This window comes from Quercus robur, chromosome 3 (genome assembly GCF_932294415.1).
Source record: "Quercus robur chromosome 3, dhQueRobu3.1, whole genome shotgun sequence".
NCBI lineage: Eukaryota > Viridiplantae > Streptophyta > Magnoliopsida > Fagales > Fagaceae > Quercus > Quercus robur.
Window position 1 is genome coordinate 5,964,931 of NC_065536.1, and position 21,339 is coordinate 5,986,269.

Sequence of the window (21,339 nt, forward strand, 5' to 3'; positions counted from 1 at the left end):
AGTCAAATTTTAATGTAACCATTCTACCCTCAATTACTTTGTCCAAGGGCAATCTTGAATAACATGTAAGGTCCTTTCAAGATTTAGACATCAAAGACACTCAGAGCACTAACATGTTGAAGAATTGCATATGCATAATTTGAGATTGGTATGATCACACAATTAAGTAAATCAAGACTGATTCCCTTACTTCTTAACATTGAAAAATAACTCTAAACTAAACCAGACAAAATTCTAGCCTAGAGCCCTAGACTTAAAAATACGTGAAATTGCACACCCTTCAACTTTGTCGCCAACTACTTATCAATTATCATACACACATAACATGCCCCACCAAATAATAGTTGGCCCATTATTGTGTGTGACGTTAGTTTTGCATGGGGCACATCCCACAAGTGTGTACATGTCCCTACACGTACGAAATAACATGCCACATAATTCACCGAGTGGGCATTATTTATCACTTGTCACGTTTTACATGTCAATATATGCCATTTTTGACAATTCCATCACAACCCCAAATAATAAAAAATGCTTGCTTTTTCGCCAATTTTGGATACATCAACAAGAAAGAGACTAAAATAAACAAAAAAACAAATCCCATCTCAAGATTCATAATAAAATGGAAGGCAAAGTTTCATTTATTTTAAAAAAACACCCACATGTTCCATCCCAACTTCACTTTGATTTTTTTAAAATTAAAATTCCTAAAACAACCAAAGTAAATTGAATTACACTCCTAAACTAAACCCCCTAAAATATTCCCCAAACACAAATGAGATCTTAACGCTAAATTAGTACATAATTGAAAGGGGGATGAATTTGGAATTTCGAATTTAGAATTAGGATCCTTATGATCCGGTACATTGCACTAACAGCGAGAATTGCTGCGCTTTGCCGCGTTACCCTTCGATTGACTGACACGTGCCTTCTTCGTAACCGTCGGATCCTCAAACCCCATCATCGTCGTCATCCCATCTCCACCGACCATCTCCTTAAACATCCTCTGCAGGTCCTCAAAACTATCCCCCTATTATTAAAACCAGGAAATTACCATCATACCCTCACAATATTTTATTATTAAAAAAAAAAAACAACCACACACATTTAATTTTTATAAAATGTAAATAAATAAATAAATGCTACCTCGTCCTTCACGTTGTTCATCATGGACAACATCTCTTGCATAAAATCACAAAAATCCTGCATTAAAAAAAAAAAAAAAAAAATTCATCATGGGCTAAAAGGTAAAACAAAATAAAGTTTAATTATATTTCCAAGGCAATCATTTTAGTATTTTACCGCGTACAAGACCAAACGACATCGTTTTACCCACACAAAAAAAAAAAAAAAAAAACCCCAAAAACCAAAAGATACGTACTTCGTCTTCGTCCTCCAGAGGATTGTAGAGTCCCACGTCGTACATTGACCTCTTTGCCTCGTCGGATAATACTGTTACAATTTAACGTCCGTTATATCTCCACGTCAGCACATTATAACGGGAATTTAAACGACACCGTTTCTTTTTTTTTCTTTTTTTGAGGGTATGATAAAGTTACCGGAGTAAGCCTCTTGGATTTGCTGAAATCGCCGCTTGGCCTCCGCCGTCGCCGCGCCGGAGTTCCGTGCCCACCTGTCCGGGTGCCACTTCTAAAAAAAAACACAAAAAACAAAATTAAAAAAACAAAACGGAAACGACGGCGTTTTGGGGAGGGAAAGAAAACGGTGGCGTTTTAAGGGGGTGACTGACCAGAGCGAGTTTACGATAGGCGGAGCGGACATCGGAGAAGGAAGCGTCTTTGCGAATTCCGAGGACGGAGTAGTACGAGAAGGAAGATCCACCGTTGGATCCTCCTCCTTCCCGATCCATTGACCCGGATCCACGAATAACCGAATAACTTTTACAACCGAAAAAGTAACTGAATTAACAGATCCCTAAGAGAAAAACCAAAAAAAAAAAAAAAAAAATTTTGGTGTGGTGTGTGTATGGTTACCTAAACCATAGAGAGAGAGGAGAACGAGAAAGAAAAGAAAGCAAAGGTGGTGAGTTTTTAAGAGAGAGATGGCTTTGGAGAGAGAATAAAATATCTAGGAAGAGACGAGGAATCTGTGTTGTAAGGGAGAGAAGAGTAAAAATATGTCAAGAAAGAAACTTCGAGAAATTTTAGATATTTTCTTTTGTGAAGGAGCAGAATTAGCACTCGACTTCTGTGAATTTACGACGGCACGCCATTGGCTTAACATTTTTTATTTTTTATTTTTTTTTTTTGATGATTATTGATAACTACTGCCACACATTTTACAATATGACTATTTTAAATATAATACAAAATTTAATTAAATTTTTTAATAAAATACAATAAACATTTTGAGGTTTGGGTTAATGTTAGTTAGGTTTGAGATTTTTTTTTTTTTTTTTAAATTGATCAACTTGATCATTAAAGTGAGAAAACCAAACTTGGTCTTTTGATTTGCATGAGAGAGAAGACTTTTAGATTTCTAGGATATTTTCTTTGCTAGGGGAATTAGTATTGGACTTTTGTGAATTTTACTATGGCTTGTCATTGGTGTATGATTTTTTTACTTATGTTTATGAACAAAAAATTTAATATGTCAAAAAATTAATATAATACAAATTTTAATTAATTATTTTTTTGGTAAAATACAATTAACACCTGAGATTTGAGCTAATATAAGTCAAGTTCACAATTTTTCAAAACTAACCAACTGAATTCTTAAATTGATACACTCAAACTTGATCTCTAATCATCATGAGAGAGGAGAAAAATGAGTAACAGAAACTATATTTAGACAGAATATTCAAGACATTTTAGACTCTTGGGATTTTTTCTTTGCAATGAGTGGAATTAGCATTAGACTTTTGTGGATTATGATGGTGCGCCATTGGTGTATGATTTTTTTTTTCTTTGGAGGAGTTAAGATGATAACTACTACACTTTTTATTTTTTTTGCTGAATAACTACTACACATTTTACTTTTGTTTATTAAAAAAATTAATATGTCAATTTTTAAATATAAACAAATTTTAATTAACTTTTTTATTTTATTTATTGCATTAGTTTATAATTTTTGTTAAAATAATATTGGTGGTATTATTAATTTATGAGCACTACTAGTGGGGAAGCACATGCAACATGCAAGTCACGTGCTTGCGATTATATTAAATAATAATTTATAGTTATTATATTCATGTTTAATACACAAAATTTCATTTTTTACAAGATTTTAGAGGAATTATGTTACAAAGTTTTGAAGAGATTATGTTAAATCGCCTTACCCTTACCCCAATACCTTGTCATTGCATTGAATAACAATATAATTTCAAATATAGAAACTGTTTATAATACAACCAATAATATGTAAATCATTTTATATGTGAAACACCTAAATTTTTACCATCAATATTTTAAAAATGTGAGGCATGGAATATAAAATTTTATTTTCTATAAATTTGCTAGTACAGAACACAACGGGGATACTGACTTAAAAAAAATGAAAATTTCACATTTCAAAACTCATTTACAAGTACAAAAAGCCTTTTGCTTTTAAGAATACACAGTTCATACTACAACCCACCCTCAACATTACCTTCAAACACAGCTTTCTCCATATGTATATGTCAAAATCTACCTCTCCAAACAAGGCAGAGACGCTACAGGGAATTGCTTAAGAGCTAATCATCAATGGCAAAGAACTTTTAAACCAATTATATTCATAATGATGGGACGACAAAGACTTAGATGTTCTATTGGTGGAGATTCCAACTGTGACCTTGGTTAATTCACATACTTGTCAACCAACAAAGAAGAGCTAGAGAAACTTCAATCAACTCTGATGCGCCCATTGTTTTTGCTAATACCAACCACTGTTATCAATTTGAGAAGCAAGGAACGGAGGAGGAGAAGCAGAACTGAGAAAACATAACCAAAAAAGAATATTGGAAATGCAACTATAGAACTAAATTGTAGGGATATAACATAAACATTAGTAAATTAATGAGTTTTATTTTTAGAAATAGGACAATATTTTGGAACATCTCAAATAGATGACAAACAAATTGAGATGGAAGGAGTACAAATTTTATTTAATTTTTTGGATAAAATACAATTAACACCTTGGCGTTTTAGCTAATGTAAGTCAAGCCCACAATTTTTCAAAACTGACTAACTTGATCCTTAAACTGATAAACTCAAACTTGGTCTCTAATCATCGTGAGAGAGGAGAAAAATGAGCATCGGAAACTATGTTTAGACAGAATGTTCAAGACATTTTAGACTCCTAGTATATTTTATTTGCTAGAAGTGAAATTAACATTGGACTTTCGTGGATTGCGATGGTACACCATTGGTGTATGTTTTTTTTTTTTTTCTTTAGGATAGTTAAGATGATAAGTACTACACATTTTACTTTTGTTTATAAAAAAAAATTAATATGGCAATTTTTAAATATAAACAAATTTTAATTATTTTTTTATATTTATTGCATTAGTTTATAATTTTTGTTAAAATAATATTGGTGGTATTTGTTAGTATTATTATATAAATTTATTGACTTTGGCTTGGTGTTTATTTTATTTTATTTTTCCTGAAAAGATTCCTCTAGTGTCAGGTTTTTTGTTTTTGGTTTATTATTTTATAAACTTAACGTTGTTAAGTTTGGGATGAGATTATGTGACAAAAGTAGGGTCTTTTGTACTGAGCACAACCTAAATTTGTACTCTCTTAAAAAAAAACCTTATTTGCATAGTATTTATTAAAAAAAATATAATTTTTAGTAATTTATATATAAAAGATAAAAACTATTATAAAATATATTGTTACACACACATGAAAAAGCAATTAAATAGTGACTTGAAGTCACGATTTTCAAGTTCTAGTTTCAATTACCTTTTTATGACTTCAAGTCACAGTTTAGTTGTTTTTTTATACGTGTGTATAAAAATGTGTGTAATAAATATTGCTCTACAATTAAATGTATGGTGTAAAACTTAAAAGCTAATTTTAAAATAATAAAAAACTAAATATCAAATTATTTGTAAACAAAATTAAGACAAAAAAACTGTTCATAAACACTATGATTTAAGATTCATAATTGAATAGATAGATCAAACATTGGGGGGAAAAAATCAACGTTGGAAATGTTGGAACCTTTTGATTCTAAAATAAACAAATAAATAAATAACATTGCTAACTTTTGAAAGTTAGGGTTAATCTACTCCGTATTACTTTGGCTAATCCAAATGTAAAGATAAAGTAGGCAACTATTGAACAGAAAGAACTTTCTTAATTAAAATCGTTGTTTTCATTAATGTAAGATTATATTAATGTATTATTTTATAATTTCTTTTTCGTTTTCCTTTTTGAATTTTGATAATAATTTCATACATCGGGCCACTTTAAATTGGTAATAAGCCCAAATCTTTAGGGGCCCAAGTTAAAAGTGTTGGCCCAAAGAGTCTCAACACAGGACTCAAAACATAAAGGGATCCATAACCATAGAGTATACCACAATAAGGACCACGTTTAAAGGGGCCTACCCAACAACCCAAGCTTGCGAAGAGGCCTAGCCCAAGTTTCAAGGAAATATCAATGGGAAAGTATATTAGTCTTTCTCAAGTGAGAATGTCTTTTATACCATGGAAATGCTATGTATACCACATTTTCACAACGAATTGACAGGTTGTTAATTGTAGATAAAAAAGTAATTTTAATAGTAGTTTCAAATGAAAATTAATAATAACTTACCATTTAAAATTTGTTGTAAAAATATTATGGATGTAACACTTTTCTTTATACAAACATTTAAAGAGCATCATTACAATAAATTTCAATGTGAAAATAGGCCACGCTATAATAATTTTTTTTCTAAAATAAAATATTTGTAATCATTCTGAATATCTTTTTTTTATTTAATAATTTCCTTATTGTATCAAGTATGGACACATATGCATTTGTTTTACACAAAACACTCAATCGTGCGTCTTGATAGATCTTGAATGACAATATTTTTTTTTGAAAGCAGCCTCCACTTTTTCTTTTTGGAATTTTGCTTTTATCCTTGCCTTTTGCTATAAATTATTTAAAAAGGTTGCTATCTAGGTATTGACCAAAAATTAGTAGACCGATTTGTTAATATGGTTTATCAAAATTGAGTGGGAGGACAAAAGACTCTCTTTCTTCCAATCAATTCAACTAATCCATCTATTTAAAAAAAAAAAAAAAGAATTAAGGGTCCTTTCCAACAATGATGGCATTGTTAGCATATTGGATGGCTTACATTTTGGTCTCATATGAAATCAATTTGGATTCAATGACATGGGAGGAATCAACACAATATGTGAGCGTGCTATAAGTACATCTTTTAACAAATGTAGTGCATTCAACTAATGCTCTATTCACAATTTCATTGGACACAAACCAACCATAGATGACACAAATTATTCAAGTAGTCCTAGATTGCAATGATTAAACTCACGTTGGATTAATTTTGTACCATATTATCTTTGAAAACTATGGTCTAATAGCAGTAAAAAACAGTAATCAGTTGGATTAAAATTTGACGTAGGTTTCATAAAAAAATGATTAGAGAATGCAATCATGCATCAAGATCCATTATTATAAGTACTTTCTCTCCAATTAAAGTCCAGCTCCAATTAATCCACTACAGATTTTATTTTAGGTTTATAATGGATTGTACACGTACGTTGATGCTATGTTTTAAACTCTATAGGCACTCAATTAACAGTCAAAGTGGGTTAACTTTACGTGGAAGCACAGAATTAAACTTTGATTAATCTAGGTTTATGATCACAATTAATTTATATTACGGGTTTGTAATAATCCACAATGGGAGATTTGAGTAAAAACCAAACAATTTCCTGAATAATATAGGATCAAAGCTTTATTCATCAAGTTTTTCTCACTACATTTTTCACCGTGTATCTCTCTTTTCATTTCTCTCAAAATCTGGAAAAAATCTCCCTCTTTCTATAAACTTCTTTCCTTTTATACTTCACCTTCCTCTTCTTCTTCATCTTTAGCCCTTTTTTTTGGGGATAAAAGGATCATCTTTATCGTTTATTGTATTTGCTCATTTTTCTTCTCTAGCATGAAATGTCCTTATTCAACTGGACAACCCTTTGTCCTATTGGAGTATTGGGCTCTTATTTCCTCAACATTAGGATGAATAAAGACTTTTGGGACTTATTGTCTTATCCTAATCAGTTATCCAAAATTAAATGCAAGTGTGTCAGATTGATTATTGTAAATTTATCTGGAAGTTTTAGAAAGCGTCCTTGAATAGTCCCATTTATTCCGAGATTATTCCTCAGAGGCTTGGAACTTAAGCTGACATTGTTAGCTTGGTAGAAGTATTTTACCAAGGGTAATTTATCGTCGGACAGATAATGATATACCTTTTAATTCACGGCCCGAGATATATGCCCTTTGTAGAGGCTTTCATCTGGAGAGTACGTGTTAGGCCTTTTCTTGCCCATGACCCAATATTATTTGGGCCTTACAAATCTGTTATTTGAGTTTTTACAAACCATCTCCCAACTCTTTCAAATTAAAAAAAGAAAAAAGAAAACTGGGTTAACTTTAAATTATCATTATTCTACACTCTACCGTTGTAATTATGTTTCTAATAATTTGAAATTCGTATCATTTGCTGTCCATGGCATGAACAGCTATTTGAATGAGATTATTTCCGTTAGTTTACGGGTAAACTACAAGCAAAATCAATGTGTTAATGAATGTCACTTTACTTTTTTTACTTATAGTAATAGACGGTATGATCAATTGGAAAACAAAATCAAACATGGATAATCAAAAATGAAAATTTTGAATTGTATAAAGGTAAAATAAATGTATCCTAAATTTTTATTTTTTATTTTAAAAGTATACTTAGATTTTATTTTTCAGAAAATTTTTAAGTATTTTCGGAATACGAAAAAATTATATTTCCTCCACTTACATTTTCAGTAAACTCTTATAAATTTAATAAGTAGACCTAACCATAAATACGAAGGAAAAGAACACTATCTGTAATACGACAGTATAGTCAATACCACCCTAACAAAATATATATATATATATATATATATATGATCACTATTATAGACATACAGAAAGACCGGTCACATGACTCACCATGACCAACACCTGTTACACCACCACCACAAAATGCAACACCAGCGATGGCATCCCCGAGCGAGTCATGCAACAGGTAAAACCAACAATGACATATAAAGTACTTGTGTTCAATACCCACCACGAAAATTCATCTCCAGTTCAGTTCAACTAAGCTCATTCACAGTTTTGAGAAAGTTTTGGAAAGGAACCTTAGTGCCATCAACCATATGAACCAGAGAGTGTTCATGGGGGTGTGTGTGATACCTTGCTTGCTAGCTAGGGAAGTCTGTTTAATCCATGGTTGATGGGTCTTCTCAGGTTGGTTCATGTAGATCTCTCTCTCTCTCTCTTTGGTTTTTGTTTTTTTGGGTTTTGTAGTTGTATGACTTGTGATTAGATGGTTTGTTTTAAGGTGAGGGGTAACTGCAGTGGCCATTGACTTTGTGTGTGTGTGAAACAGTTACATGAGTGCTTATTCAAGGTAGATCAATATGAAAATGTAATTTTCAGTAGGTGGAAGATTGTTATTATTATTTTTTTCTATGAACATTGACAGGGGGTTGTTTTATTTTTATTATTTCAAAGTAATTACTGAAGAATGACACATTATCTTACTGAGAAAAATTACATTGATAATCCAAGAAACACAAGTCCTTTTTTTTGTATGATTTGCATCAAATTGAGCTCTGGGGTGGTGGGGTTCTGCACTGTGCAGTGAAAGTTTAGCAGGATTTGGTAGTTAAGGATAACTGAAATAAGCCTGCCACAAGTCAGTGCTCATTAGCTTGAATTCTTTTGGTTCTCACCAAAATGCAAAAGGCAAAATAAAATAGAAAAATTCTTGGAACTCTTTGTCAATCTTGGCCTGATTAAGGTCTTTTTCATTGCCAATTCAAAAAAAAATGAGGCTGCTAAGAGCACTTGGGCAATAAGTGGCATTTATACAATAATATGCTATATTCATTGGTTTGTGTCTTTGTTGATGCATAGATTTTCATATTTGAATGTAGAAAATTTTTGGATTATTGGACTCTATTTTTATCATTTTATTTTTCATCTGTGATTATACTTAATGGGGTAGATAATTTGTTAATTTGCTGTTTATTTCACTGGTTGTCATCCATTACAGTATTATCTCTGCAATTTTGTGTGCTGTTGCATGTTTTGCTTGGGATTCATCCCTTATCTCGACTAAACTATGATATCTTTTCAATTAGGATTCAACTGACTCCATTACTTGTTTAAATCTAATGTATCAAAGCTCTCAATGAATGGATATAGGAGGGAGGAAAAAAAGGTTGTACCCATTGCACAAGGCTCCTGCGTCTATGGAATTTGAGAGGAAGTGACATTAAAATGAGCTCTAACGATGGTGGCATCAAGTGTAATGGAAGCCAAAGCAGCATGGCTGAATAAGTAAGTACATAATCTATATCTTAAGCACACTATTTACCCACTTAGCTCTGATTGCTTCTCCAAAGACAAAATGTAAAGTAATGTCCTAAAAATTGCTTCTTGTAACATTTACTTTTTGGACAGGAAAACCATTTTTACAAGGATCACTTATTACCATGTACATAATGGCACAGAAAAGGAAAATGCAGCACACTAATACTTGAACCCTACATTACACTTGATATGGAAGGTAACGACGGTAGTGCTAGAAAAGAGGGACTTTACAAACTAAGCTTAAGAAATATAGGAAAAGCTTGCCTCTTTTTTTTAGAGGAAAGAATTCCTAATGAGAAACCTGCTTAACAATTTGAGCCTAGTAACCACCTAAACTAGTACTAATACAGTAGGTTTGCAATTCTTCTAGCTGCCACTCCCCTCCTAACTGACCCCCACTTGACAGCAGCCCGAATCTTACACCAAGATGCCTTTGGCTTTCTAGTGCTTAGAATATGTACACCTGAATTGGGAAAAAGAGAATTTCCAACATCTGCTTCATTGCCTGGAGCAAGGAAAATACTATTTTGTGGCCCCCATGTTATAATAGGAGCTATGCCATTTCCTGCTAGAAGACCATTTGTAAAATCTTGCACCTCCGAAACACTTGTTGACCAACCATATCCTGCATTGCTGAGTCCAGGTAAATATTCCTCCATCACTGAGCTGTTCCTTAGCAGTGGATGACTATTCTGTACTAAAGAATCTTCTAAATGATAGCTACATTCAGCTGCATGGTTTTCTGAATAGTTAAAACCCAGCAATGTTTCTGGTTGATCTGCAGAAATATAGACTGTTAGCTACTTAGGAAAAACTAGAAACATAATTACCAAAAAAAAAAGAGAATTGAACCTGGTAGATTAAAAGGCAGTATATGATACAATTAGCCAATGAAAAGAAATGAGAAGAATGATACTTATAAATAGTTTGGGATATGGATACATGACACAAGTTTTTAGTACCTTGATGTGTGACTGGGAAGCCAAATTGTTGTGAACCTTGTTCTGGAACACTAAATGGCTCAGCTTGCAGACCTGCTGAGACCATTGGAAACCTAGCTATTGGTGCTACATTGAAGGGAACGATATCATTCTCATTTTCATAAGCATGTTGCTTCAGAGTTTCCACCAATTGCTGCCATTTAAAAAGGAAGTAACAGGGAAGGTGATCAGTTTCTAATTAATGGATAACTGTACTCAAAAGAATATTAATGCATACCTTCTGATAATAGTTGAGTGAATCCAGAGGACAATATTCTTGTCCATCGAATGTTGCTGCTACAACCTGGTAGATGGAATTGAATAACAGACAAACACTTTCCCCAGCTATCTGGTAAATATACTTCATTCCATCATCTTTATTACAGGTCATAGCATGTTCTATGATTGCCTCCCATGTCCCATCTGAGATCCTACCAAACATCTAAATTTCCGTGGCAGAAAGTTAGATTAGCTAAGAAAAAAAAATTTGTTTTAACTACTAAAAGTGCTTTGGAACTATAATCCAAACACAGAGAAGTCTCTTACTCTGCGTAATTCGGTTGGATTGATTACATATTTCCGCAGTAAGTCCCCAACAGTTGTAATTTTGTGAGATGCCAATCGCTGATGGAATGCACCGTCTTTTCCTACTGTCTTCAACCGCCATATCTCATCACTCAAAGATGGAGGGAAGTGTTTCTGATTTGCTGAACAAAGAGATTGCTTATCAGTCTCATACGTCTAGTTATGGTAAAGATGTTAGCGATATCAAGCATAATAGAAGCATACTAGAATATCCACTAGAAATTAAATAGCATAAGTACGAACTACTTCAAGAAATGTAATAATTATGCCTCTACTATTTAAGATCAAAAGGAGCTGAAGTTAAGCTCTTATGACTTACTTTCTCCACGGTGATCTTTCACCATGAAAGGTTCACTTCGACCTTCCCTAATTCCTACTTCAGTATGAGGCTTTTGCACAATTGCTCCTAATCTAAACTTTCTACTTCTCATCCAGCTTGAATTGTCAGTAAAATATATGTCACCAATGGAACCAACACCTTCTTTTAAGGTCACGGACGCATCCCCACATAACAATGGCCTTTTACCCTCTCTTTCCTGTAAAACTTTGGCATTGAATTCCTGCTCAGACCAGTCCTCTTCTTCATCGAAAGGGAAATCACCATTGAGTACAACAATACGAATCTTTATTGAAGAAAGCTGACCAGATTTGACTGTAGTCCTGGAGCTAGTATCAAACAGTTTAATTTCAATGGGTGTACCGTCTTCAGCTCTTATAGTATTGTTTGTAAATATTTTTGATGACAATTTATTGACAAAGCGCAACTGCAGACTCCTCACTCCAGATGTTCCAGCCTGATGAAATGAGGGTCTGCAACAAAACACAAAAACCCAATGTTGGACTGTTTGTGTGGAAAAAAAAAATAGTGAAAATCTAGTCATCTGGTGGGAAAAAGCAGTTTAAATTTGGGTTATACTGCATGTTAGGGGGCGCAAACTGTGACAACATGAAGCATACTGATACTTCATGTTAAGGGAACATCAAACCTTTAAGATACTGATGGTACTCAACCATATTCATCTTGTCAGAGTGAGAAAGATCGTTTATATCAATCTTGATTTCACCTGATACTTGCCCTGCTAAAGGTATCAGAGAGACCACGTGTGTGGCATAAAATATTCAAGAAAACAATCAAGTCAAAGAACTGACCTTAGAGATGGCTGAAGTACTGGTAGAAAGGCTTGTTGCACCTCCTCTCGCACCTATTTGACACATATAGGGTATCAGGAACTCAAGAGATTTGAAAGTAAAAGCACTATAATATCTCAATGAATATCAGCAATTCCAAAATTTCAACACCATATTGACAACCAGAAGAATATTTTTAGTGAATGAAAGCATATCCAAACTATCTAATCCTGCTGATATTAGCACAGTTATAGCTTATTTTGCATGTACAATTACAATCTGGGGATGCATCTATGCAATACAGTAAAAGTACTTGTCACAATTGAGAATTGAATGAATTTTAGCTTGTGTTGAGTTTCACACCAGGTGCCTTTGAAGCGATTAAGTTACATAAACAATTTTGGCAAGTTTCAACTGTTACTAATCCTTTTTAAGATATTGTATAGACATGGCTAACCCATCATAAGTCATGACATGTATGGTAAAGAAAGATGACTCTCAAATAGTCAAGATAATTAATCATCGAGACCAATCACCAACTAGCCTATGAAATCAAACTTCCAGTCAAAAAGAGAGTCTTGTATCAGTCAATAAAGCTATGCAACCAAAGAAGTTATACCGAGAATCCATACACCATCAAAACATTGAGAGGAAAGGAAAACAAAAAATTATACGAGGCATGGTAGCTAAAGCTGATATCTCATATTTGAGTACTAAAGTAGAGGTTAGCTAAGAAAAATATAGACAAACAACACTTATGCAAATATACAAGTTTATGACACAGAATCAACTTACCAGATTCCTAAGAAAAGGTTCCAAGAAGTTTCCATTCAGCAGCTCAGTGATGATATTTTTGAAAGCACTGCACAAAAGAACACACAAACCCACATTCAGAAACCAATAAAACATTGAGAAAAGCAACAAACACAAACGCAAAAACATCCACATCATAAAATAAATAAATAAAACTAAACCAACCAAGCCTGAAGTGCTTGTCTGCGCTTGGACCTTTCAAAGTCATCACCGCCCTTCCCGTTAAGACGCCTCTTCTCCACCATCAAAGACAAACAATTAAGACTCAACTTCTAAAAGCACAAACTCAAAAACCCGAGAGCAACCCAAAAACTGAAAGAACTATGGTGTTTATAACATAACTAGATTGACATATTCTCAAACCATAAAACTCAAAAACCCAAGAGTAGCAGAAAAACTGAAAGTGCTATGGTATTTATTCAGAACACTAGTTGAACATACTCTTAAAGCCTAACAATTAAGAGCCCAAGAGTAACCCAAAATCCTTCAACAGCTATTCTATTTATACACCAGTCTAACCATAGGAAGGTACAAGGAAGTTTCATTTAAAAAAATAAAAAAAATTCAAACTTTGTAAATGACGCGGTATAATCCTAAAAGTCAAGGCGATTTTATCCCATGAAAAGATTAAAGCAACAAGAAAGGTTTATATTAAATTATTCATGGAGAAAGTCTATAAAAATAAAAAAAATTTGATAAAAATTTGACACCCTTAACTTGCAAGTTGTTTTAATAGTAAGTAAAGCAATAATGTTAGTGATCGGTAGAGATTCTCTACCGTTAAAAATTTGTTAATTCAATTATTGTGAAAATTGTTTTGTATAGTAGCATTACTCATTATCGATGTGGCCTCCAATTTTCTTAGGGATGAGTCAAGATGAAAACCGTTAAAAACTTACCAATTCAACTATGGTGAAAATTGTTGTGTTTCAAATTTTCTTATTAGGAAACTACAAGTCTACACAGTAGCATCAGCTTTGAACAGATAAGAATTTGATTATTAAAAGGTACAAAGTTGGAGATTCTAACACTTTGGTATTATTCTGTTTATAAAAAAAAAACACACCGTTATTATTCTAACTTTGGTATTATTCTAACTAAAAAAAACAAAACAACCGCGTCATGATTGAAAAGTACATTAACCGTATAAACCATGATGCTAAAAGATGCTACAGATTAATGTATGATTTTTCAGACAAAGAGCAGAGAGCAAGAAAACACGGTGAACTGACGCGTACTTGTAAATGGTGACATAAATTCTAGATAGAAGAAAACATAGATACGCGTTTATTTGTAGAGTGTGACGGGCCTGACGGCAAGAAAATTGGGCACTCTAAAGTCTAGACTAAGTTAACACTTCGAAAGCATGTATGATTGAACCTTAAAAAAAAACGCAGCTTCAAGTGAAATTCTTTGCAATGTCATTGGAATTTAAGTTCACAAAGGTAAGTGTCTTTTCAATGAGAAAGTAACATGTATCTCTAGTTTAGAGGCCCCATGGGTAGGAGTGGAACCCATAGGTTAACATGTGTTTTATGAGTAATTTAAATACCATATTAAAAGTCATAACTTATAACACATTCATATTCTATGTGAGTTTCTTCTCTAAAAAACAAAAATATATTCTATGGTGACAGATTGTAGTTGGCTACCTGTCACTTTAATATGGATTTATTGGTTTGTTTGTTTGTTTTTTTTTTTTTTTTTTTTTTTTTACTACTCACAGTTTGTCGCGTGGAAAATTGTAGCAAAAGTTGTATTTTTTTATGTGGTCATTGGTCATAAAATTTTTGGGCTTTTTTATTTAAGTTTGTTTTGCTATGGCAGAATAATAATATATTATGGGGCGTTGGTAAGGGTATATTGGGAAATTCAATGTACCAAATTTGTAAACTCATCATTCTCTCATGATGGAATTCTCAGCTGCCCATTCCTATGGATATAGGCATACTGTTAAACAGCATAAATCTTTATGTTAATTTTCTTTCTATTTTCACTAAGGTTGCTAAGAAAAGAAATCACCAACACGAGTCTCAATTAGGTCTTTTATATAAATAAAAGTACATAAAGTCAAAAGTCTTGTAATTCAACTCGCATTTATTTATGTTTCTAACAAAAACATTCAATTTCAATTCTCCCCTACCCATTCTATCTATCAAATTATATATATATATATATATATAGAGCAAATAAAAAAAAAGTTTATAGTAGATGCATGATACATGTGCACATAACCATTAATGAACATGTGCACGTTTATAACCATTGAATGGTAGGTTTACTTCAAGATCTTGCAGGTTGCTATAGTTTGTCACTATCTTTGTCTCTCCAACCTATAAAGAAATGAATTTTCTTTGATGGGAAAGCAAAGAAGAATTGGGCTGTGCTTTAAATTTCGGTGAAAGGTCCTGATCAAAAAGATCATACCGGTTGAGTAGTCATAACTTTCGGGCTTCTTTAATTTTTGGTGTTTTTAGTCAATACTCATCATCTTATGGTCACTAGGCGTGGTGGGGATTACAAGTTCCTTCCCTGAAGTTTCCAGCACTGAACAGTTTTTCCACAAACCCAGTTTTTCCTGGAAAATGCTTCAACTTCTCTTTTCCATTATTTTTATTTTTGCTTTTACTTTTTCCCCAGAGATTGGAAAACTTTCAAACCTCCCTAAACAGAAGTATACAGTCTAGTCAGAACCCAAAGTATTACTATTTTTTTTTATAAACTTTTTCTAATTCCATATTATAATAGTTCTTAAATCTAATAAAAAATATATTCCAAACGATTTAACTAAGGGGCTGCAAAAGAATAAAGATAGTGTCGTGACTGTCGTCACATCAACTGATACGACCAATTCCATGATTTTAAGTTTTATCAAGCCAAGTTTCTAAAAAAAAAAATTTTATTTTGTTTTATTTTTTTGATAATTAAAAAAAGAAAGTTTTATCTAGCCCTTGTAAAACTTCCCCTAACATTTTCTTTTTAATTTTTAAATAGTTTTCAATGCTTATGTTGGTGTTTAATAACTTCAATTTAATCATGGTCAACTAATTAATGACTCACAAATATGCGTGTGTGTGATTCAAAGAAAAGAAAATAAAAGAAAAGTATATATGTGATGCTCGGTGAGATTCACTTAACGAGACTCCAATAGTTGAAATGGCCAACATTTTCTCTCTCTCTCTCTCTCTCTCTCTCTCTCTCTCTCTCTTTTTAAAAATTTTTTCATAAGATGAAGGGGCATAGAGACAGAGTTATATAAAATGAGATAAGATTTAGTAGAGTTTGAGCAATGTCATATAGTATGAGTTTGTATATATTATACTGTAGGACTTACTTTCGACCAATTCCATGGTTTTTAGTATTATCTAGCCCTTGTAATTTCACCTAACATTTAAAAATAATAATAATAAATTAGTTTTCAATGCTTTTGTTTATGATTAAGAACTTCAATTCAATCACGGTCAACTAAATAAATGTGTGTGTGATGCTTGGTGCGTACAAGACTCACTTAACAAGACTCCAATAGTTAAAAATGGCTAACATTTCTTTTCTTTTAAACACGTTTTTTAAAATAAAAACTACATCATGAGAAGTGGACAGATAGAGTTAGAGCCCTAGCATCAAGCAAGGGGCAGAACTAAGTGCAACGTAGTGGGGGCAAGGCACCCCCAAAATTACTCAAATATGATTTTTAATAGGTAAAATTTGAGACAAAATTTAGTTTTGTAAGACTTAGGCCACCAAAACCAATGATACTGGGCCCTCCACCTATGATTTGTCCTTGTCCTCCTCCCAATTAGACTAGTGGGCGTTTGGTAAGAGATTTCTAGTAATGTTGTTTAAATGTTGTAGAAATATGTGTTAGAGTGTTTAAACACTGAAAACTGTTGTTTAAACAACATTACCAAACACCCCTTAAATTTTGTAAAACTTTCTCCATCCCCCTCCTAAGTCCCAACAAGTTAGTCGGTGGTTAGTTTTATTTTTTTTAGTAATAGATTCCTATATAAACTTCATCACCTTCACTGCCACTTTTTTCAACTTCATTTTCCTTACTAGTCACCCAAAAAATCTCTATTCATTAGCTTAAGCTCTCTTCAATATCTATCTTTGGTTACCGATACCCTTTAAAAGAGGCCAAAATAAAAATGGTATTGGTAACAGTGTTTTCTAGCCAAATTAACAGGCTAGTCACCATAGATTTTTTTGAGAGGTATAAAACTCTTCCTCTCATTTTTCATTTCTATTTATTTATCTTATGGTTTATGATTTTATTTTCTTTCCTTTAATTTCTTTTACCCAATTGATAGGTTTTATTCACTATTTTGAATTTCATATTGGCTTCTACTCAAATTGTCTTTGTATTTGACATTTGGAAAAACCAATCTTGAATATTTGTAATACGTGTCTATAACAAATTATAAAATTTGTGTATATTATGTAGAGTTTAGAAAGATGTAAAGTTTTCAAATAAGATAATCTTGTAGATATATAAATCTTGTATATAATAAATATATAAATATATATATATTACCTTGGAATTAAAAATTTATGACTTAAAAATATAAAAACTAAGGTACAAAGATATATATATGCATACATATATATATATATATATATATGTATGTGTATATGTATGTACGAATGCAATACTCTTAAGTTTTTCTTGAATTAGAAACTAATACAACAGTTTGTTCTTGGCCCCTAAACAAAAATTCATAATTCCACCCTTGACATCAAGTATTGAAAAAAAAAAGCTATTTTGTCACATCAATAAGTTACTTTTTTTTTTTTTTAACACATCACTTTACAGTATATTATATATCACATATTCTATTTTTTTATCACTTTATTTAAATATATTTTTTATTTTTTAATTAATATTTTATTCTTGCTTTATTAGAGGCATTCGGTCAATATTCAAGGGGTGAGAGAATGAGTCTGACGGTGAGATGATGAGTGGCTGTGAGAGAGAGAGAGAGTATGAGGGTGAGAGGATGAGTGGTTGTGAGAGAGAAAAGCAAAGATATTTTACTAGAGGAGAGAGAAAGGTGATTAAAAAATACACAAAAAATAAATAGAGCATATGACCGAACCGTCCCATTGATAGATCTATACTATAGCAAATGCCAAATATTTTTAACATTTGACACATCTTACGAGGGTTGATTTTTGGTGTGTCAAATACTAAAAATTTAGCAATTAACACACCTTTTGCCAATGCCCTTATATAACATGAGATAAGATTCATATATTCCTATTATGTGTAGAAGTTCTACTAATTGCAAATCATGATTTTTTGTCATTGCTTATCAAACCCAAAAAATAAAAATAAAAATATTTTGTTTGTTACTAACACTTCTCTTGTTTAATGTTTAGTGGTTGTTTTTCCCCCATCTTTTATAATGTTTGATTTAACACAAAGATTCAGAAGATTGTACTTTTCTAGTGTGTTAAGTTGGTTTTTTTTTGCTTGAAAATTAAATTGAATAAAAATACATTTTTACTTTTACCTAAACAAACAAATAAAACTTTAAAAAGCTGGTTCTAATCAAATATATATATATATATATATATATTTTTTTTATTATAAAAATACTAATTAACACAAACATTTTACCGTGATAGTAATAATTTGGAGGGGTATGTTGTATGCAAAAGAAGCCGGAGATAATTTTCGCATAATTAGAGGAAATTTAATAAAGGTGAATTGGCATGATATTCTTTTAATTTATTTATTTTAAATATTTTGGAGCACTGTTAAAGTTATTTGTGGTAATAATTTTAACAATTTTTAACATTGAATCCTTGACAATAAAAAAAGACAATAATTTTAAAAAAAAATTAAAGCAATATTACCAATAAACAGTGATGCTGGGCTTTTAGCAGTGGGTGAGAATGAGAGCCCAAATAAGTTGAGAGCCTGAGACTTGTCATTTGATGCTTCAAAGTTCAAAGCAATATTTTTACGGCGACAATAAAGATAACAAAACGAAATGTCCCTTGAAATTTACTTACGAGAATTCTTACGGCGACAAAACAGAGTATTGTCGCTTCTATATAACAGTTCATAACGCTCTTTGCAAAAATATTTTACAAAGGCCACGCATTTTTGCCTCAACAACTTCTAGCCTCTATAAACATATCCACTGCATCCGAAAGGTATTTATAGACTTATGTCCGTTTGGTAATGTTGTTCTAATAACGTTGTTTAAATGTTATGAAAATATGTATGTGTAAAAAAATGTTGTGAAAATACGTGTTGTGTTGTTTAAACAACACAACCAAACATGCTAGTTTCTAACTTTTTATTAAGGTGAACTTTTTGGGAAAAAAAAAAACTGAAGACTTTATTAGAAAGAACCGGCTATATTAGCTTGAAATACAGAATGAAAAAGTGGTAAAACACCTCCATCCACATAGCACAATTCGAGATATTAATAGAATACTTAGCCAGACTTTCTATTATGGTGAACTACTTCGTCTAAAAAGACGTCTTTAAAAAAAAAAAATTACTACGTTTTATTATAAAATATATATCATATACTAATATGATAATATAAAAGTTGAATTTTAGAAATCGTAGCTATTTTCTTTTTGTGAAAAGTGGCTACACTCTCATTAATTGTTAAATTAGGGCCTATTTGGATTGAAGGGGGGAGGGAGGGGGGAGGGGGGAGGGAGTGGAGGGGAGTAGAGCAAAGTTGGATAAAAATATACTAATTTTGGACCAATTCTTATATACTCTACTCTAGTCCTCCATCCTCCACATCAATCCAAATGGACTATTACTTTTTCTTATAAATTTTTATGATATACTAGTACTATGCCTCGTACAATGCACGACTTAGTTAGAGAATATATGTGAATATTAAAACTTATGCTGTGTATTCAAGAGTTAGACCCTTTTGGCTATACATCACTGTAAGTTTCTTTAAAACCCTTTTCATCTCTCTCCGTGTGTGTTAAAAAAGATACCAAAATATTTTTATATAAATTTATAACGTATTAATACATTGCACGGGATATCGCTATATCTTTCTCTTGCAACAAGAAAAACACCGTCTGTATTTATTCATATGACTACTTTTATTTTTTATGCCTATTAAATGTAATATATTCTTAGCTTCTTATGATTATAGTTAAATTATTGAGAAAATAAAAACTACATTGCATTTATTTTAAAGACGTAAAGTTTTTCATAATCTTTTCATTATTATTGAGATGGTATAGTGTTCAAAAAATTATGTCAGTAATAAAGTAACATAAAAATGATCTTGTTTCAATCAGAACTTAAATGAAAATCACATCACACCCATGTGTAAAATAGAATTTGAATGCTCTTGGCGTTGGCAACCCTACAAACGAAAGAGAGAAAAAAGCTTGAAAAGGCATACTTAATGTGCTGGTTAAAATGCAATTTTACACTATTACTCATATGAAAGAGAATGCTCACACTCACAAAACTCTAAGGCATTTTGAAGCTTGAATCTCTTATCCATCAGTAAAAATTTTTAGCCTGTCCCTATGACTTTCATAGTCTCATTCTCACTACTTTGCTTTTTAAATTTGTTTTCCTTTTAAATGAAAACCCTAAAAGCCTATATAGATAGATATATATTTATATATATATATATATATATATATATTATCACTTCTCTAGGATTTGTTCTTAATTTTTGGATAATAAACCTTGGCAATGGTGCCATTGCCAAAATCAAGACAAAGATAGAGCGAATCCTTCATGAATTGAAAATTGAAAATTTGTAATTTGCTATTTCGAGGTTGGGCTCATTAAATTTTCTATGATTTATCTTTTGCTACTTTTCAAATATTTGATAATAAAATTTTTCTAATTTCTTTTAGGGTGTTTATGCATTATATATATATATATATATATATTTTTACAAGTAATGCTAATGACGTTATATATTTTACTATACACTAATTTACAAAATAATGAATAAAAGTTAAAAAAAAAAAATGCACTTATCATCTTGTTGATGTGACACTAAAATGTGTCATATCAAAATAATGAATAAAAGTTAAAATAAAAAAAATGCACTAAAATGTGCCATATCAATTTGTAAGGTTTTTTTTTTTTTTTTTTTTTTAATTTTTTATTTTATATATAATAAAATTAATGATAACTTTAGCATTTTAACATTTCTTATTTTTATCAATTGGCAGGTTTTATATATTGATACAAAAGATTAAAAGTGAATTTTAGT

At 31.6% G+C, this 21,339-nt stretch overlaps 2 protein-coding genes across 2 annotated transcripts; both read right to left on the minus strand.

The window, feature by feature from the left end:
- Positions 1-618: 618 nt before the first annotated feature.
- On the minus strand, positions 619-2,100 carry LOC126716836 (uncharacterized). Its single transcript, XM_050417834.1, has 5 exons — positions 1,751-2,100; positions 1,560-1,650; positions 1,382-1,452; positions 1,147-1,203; positions 619-1,030 (listed from the first exon to the last, which is right to left on the minus strand). The coding sequence occupies exons 1-5, from the start codon at positions 1,868-1,870 to the stop codon at positions 872-874; spliced, it is 498 nt and encodes a 165-aa protein (XP_050273791.1). The 5' UTR covers positions 1,871-2,100; the 3' UTR covers positions 619-871.
- Positions 2,101-9,642: 7,542 nt separating this feature from the next.
- LOC126716837 (calmodulin-binding protein 60 B-like) lies at positions 9,643-13,596 on the minus strand. Its single transcript, XM_050417835.1, has 8 exons — positions 13,274-13,596; positions 13,091-13,157; positions 12,317-12,369; positions 11,487-11,977; positions 11,129-11,289; positions 10,821-11,024; positions 10,565-10,736; positions 9,643-10,380 (listed from the first exon to the last, which is right to left on the minus strand). Exons 1-8 carry the CDS (start codon positions 13,351-13,353, stop codon positions 9,944-9,946), a joined length of 1,665 nt encoding a protein of 554 aa, XP_050273792.1. The 5' UTR covers positions 13,354-13,596; the 3' UTR covers positions 9,643-9,943.
- Between the last annotated feature and the right edge of the window lie 7,743 nt (positions 13,597-21,339).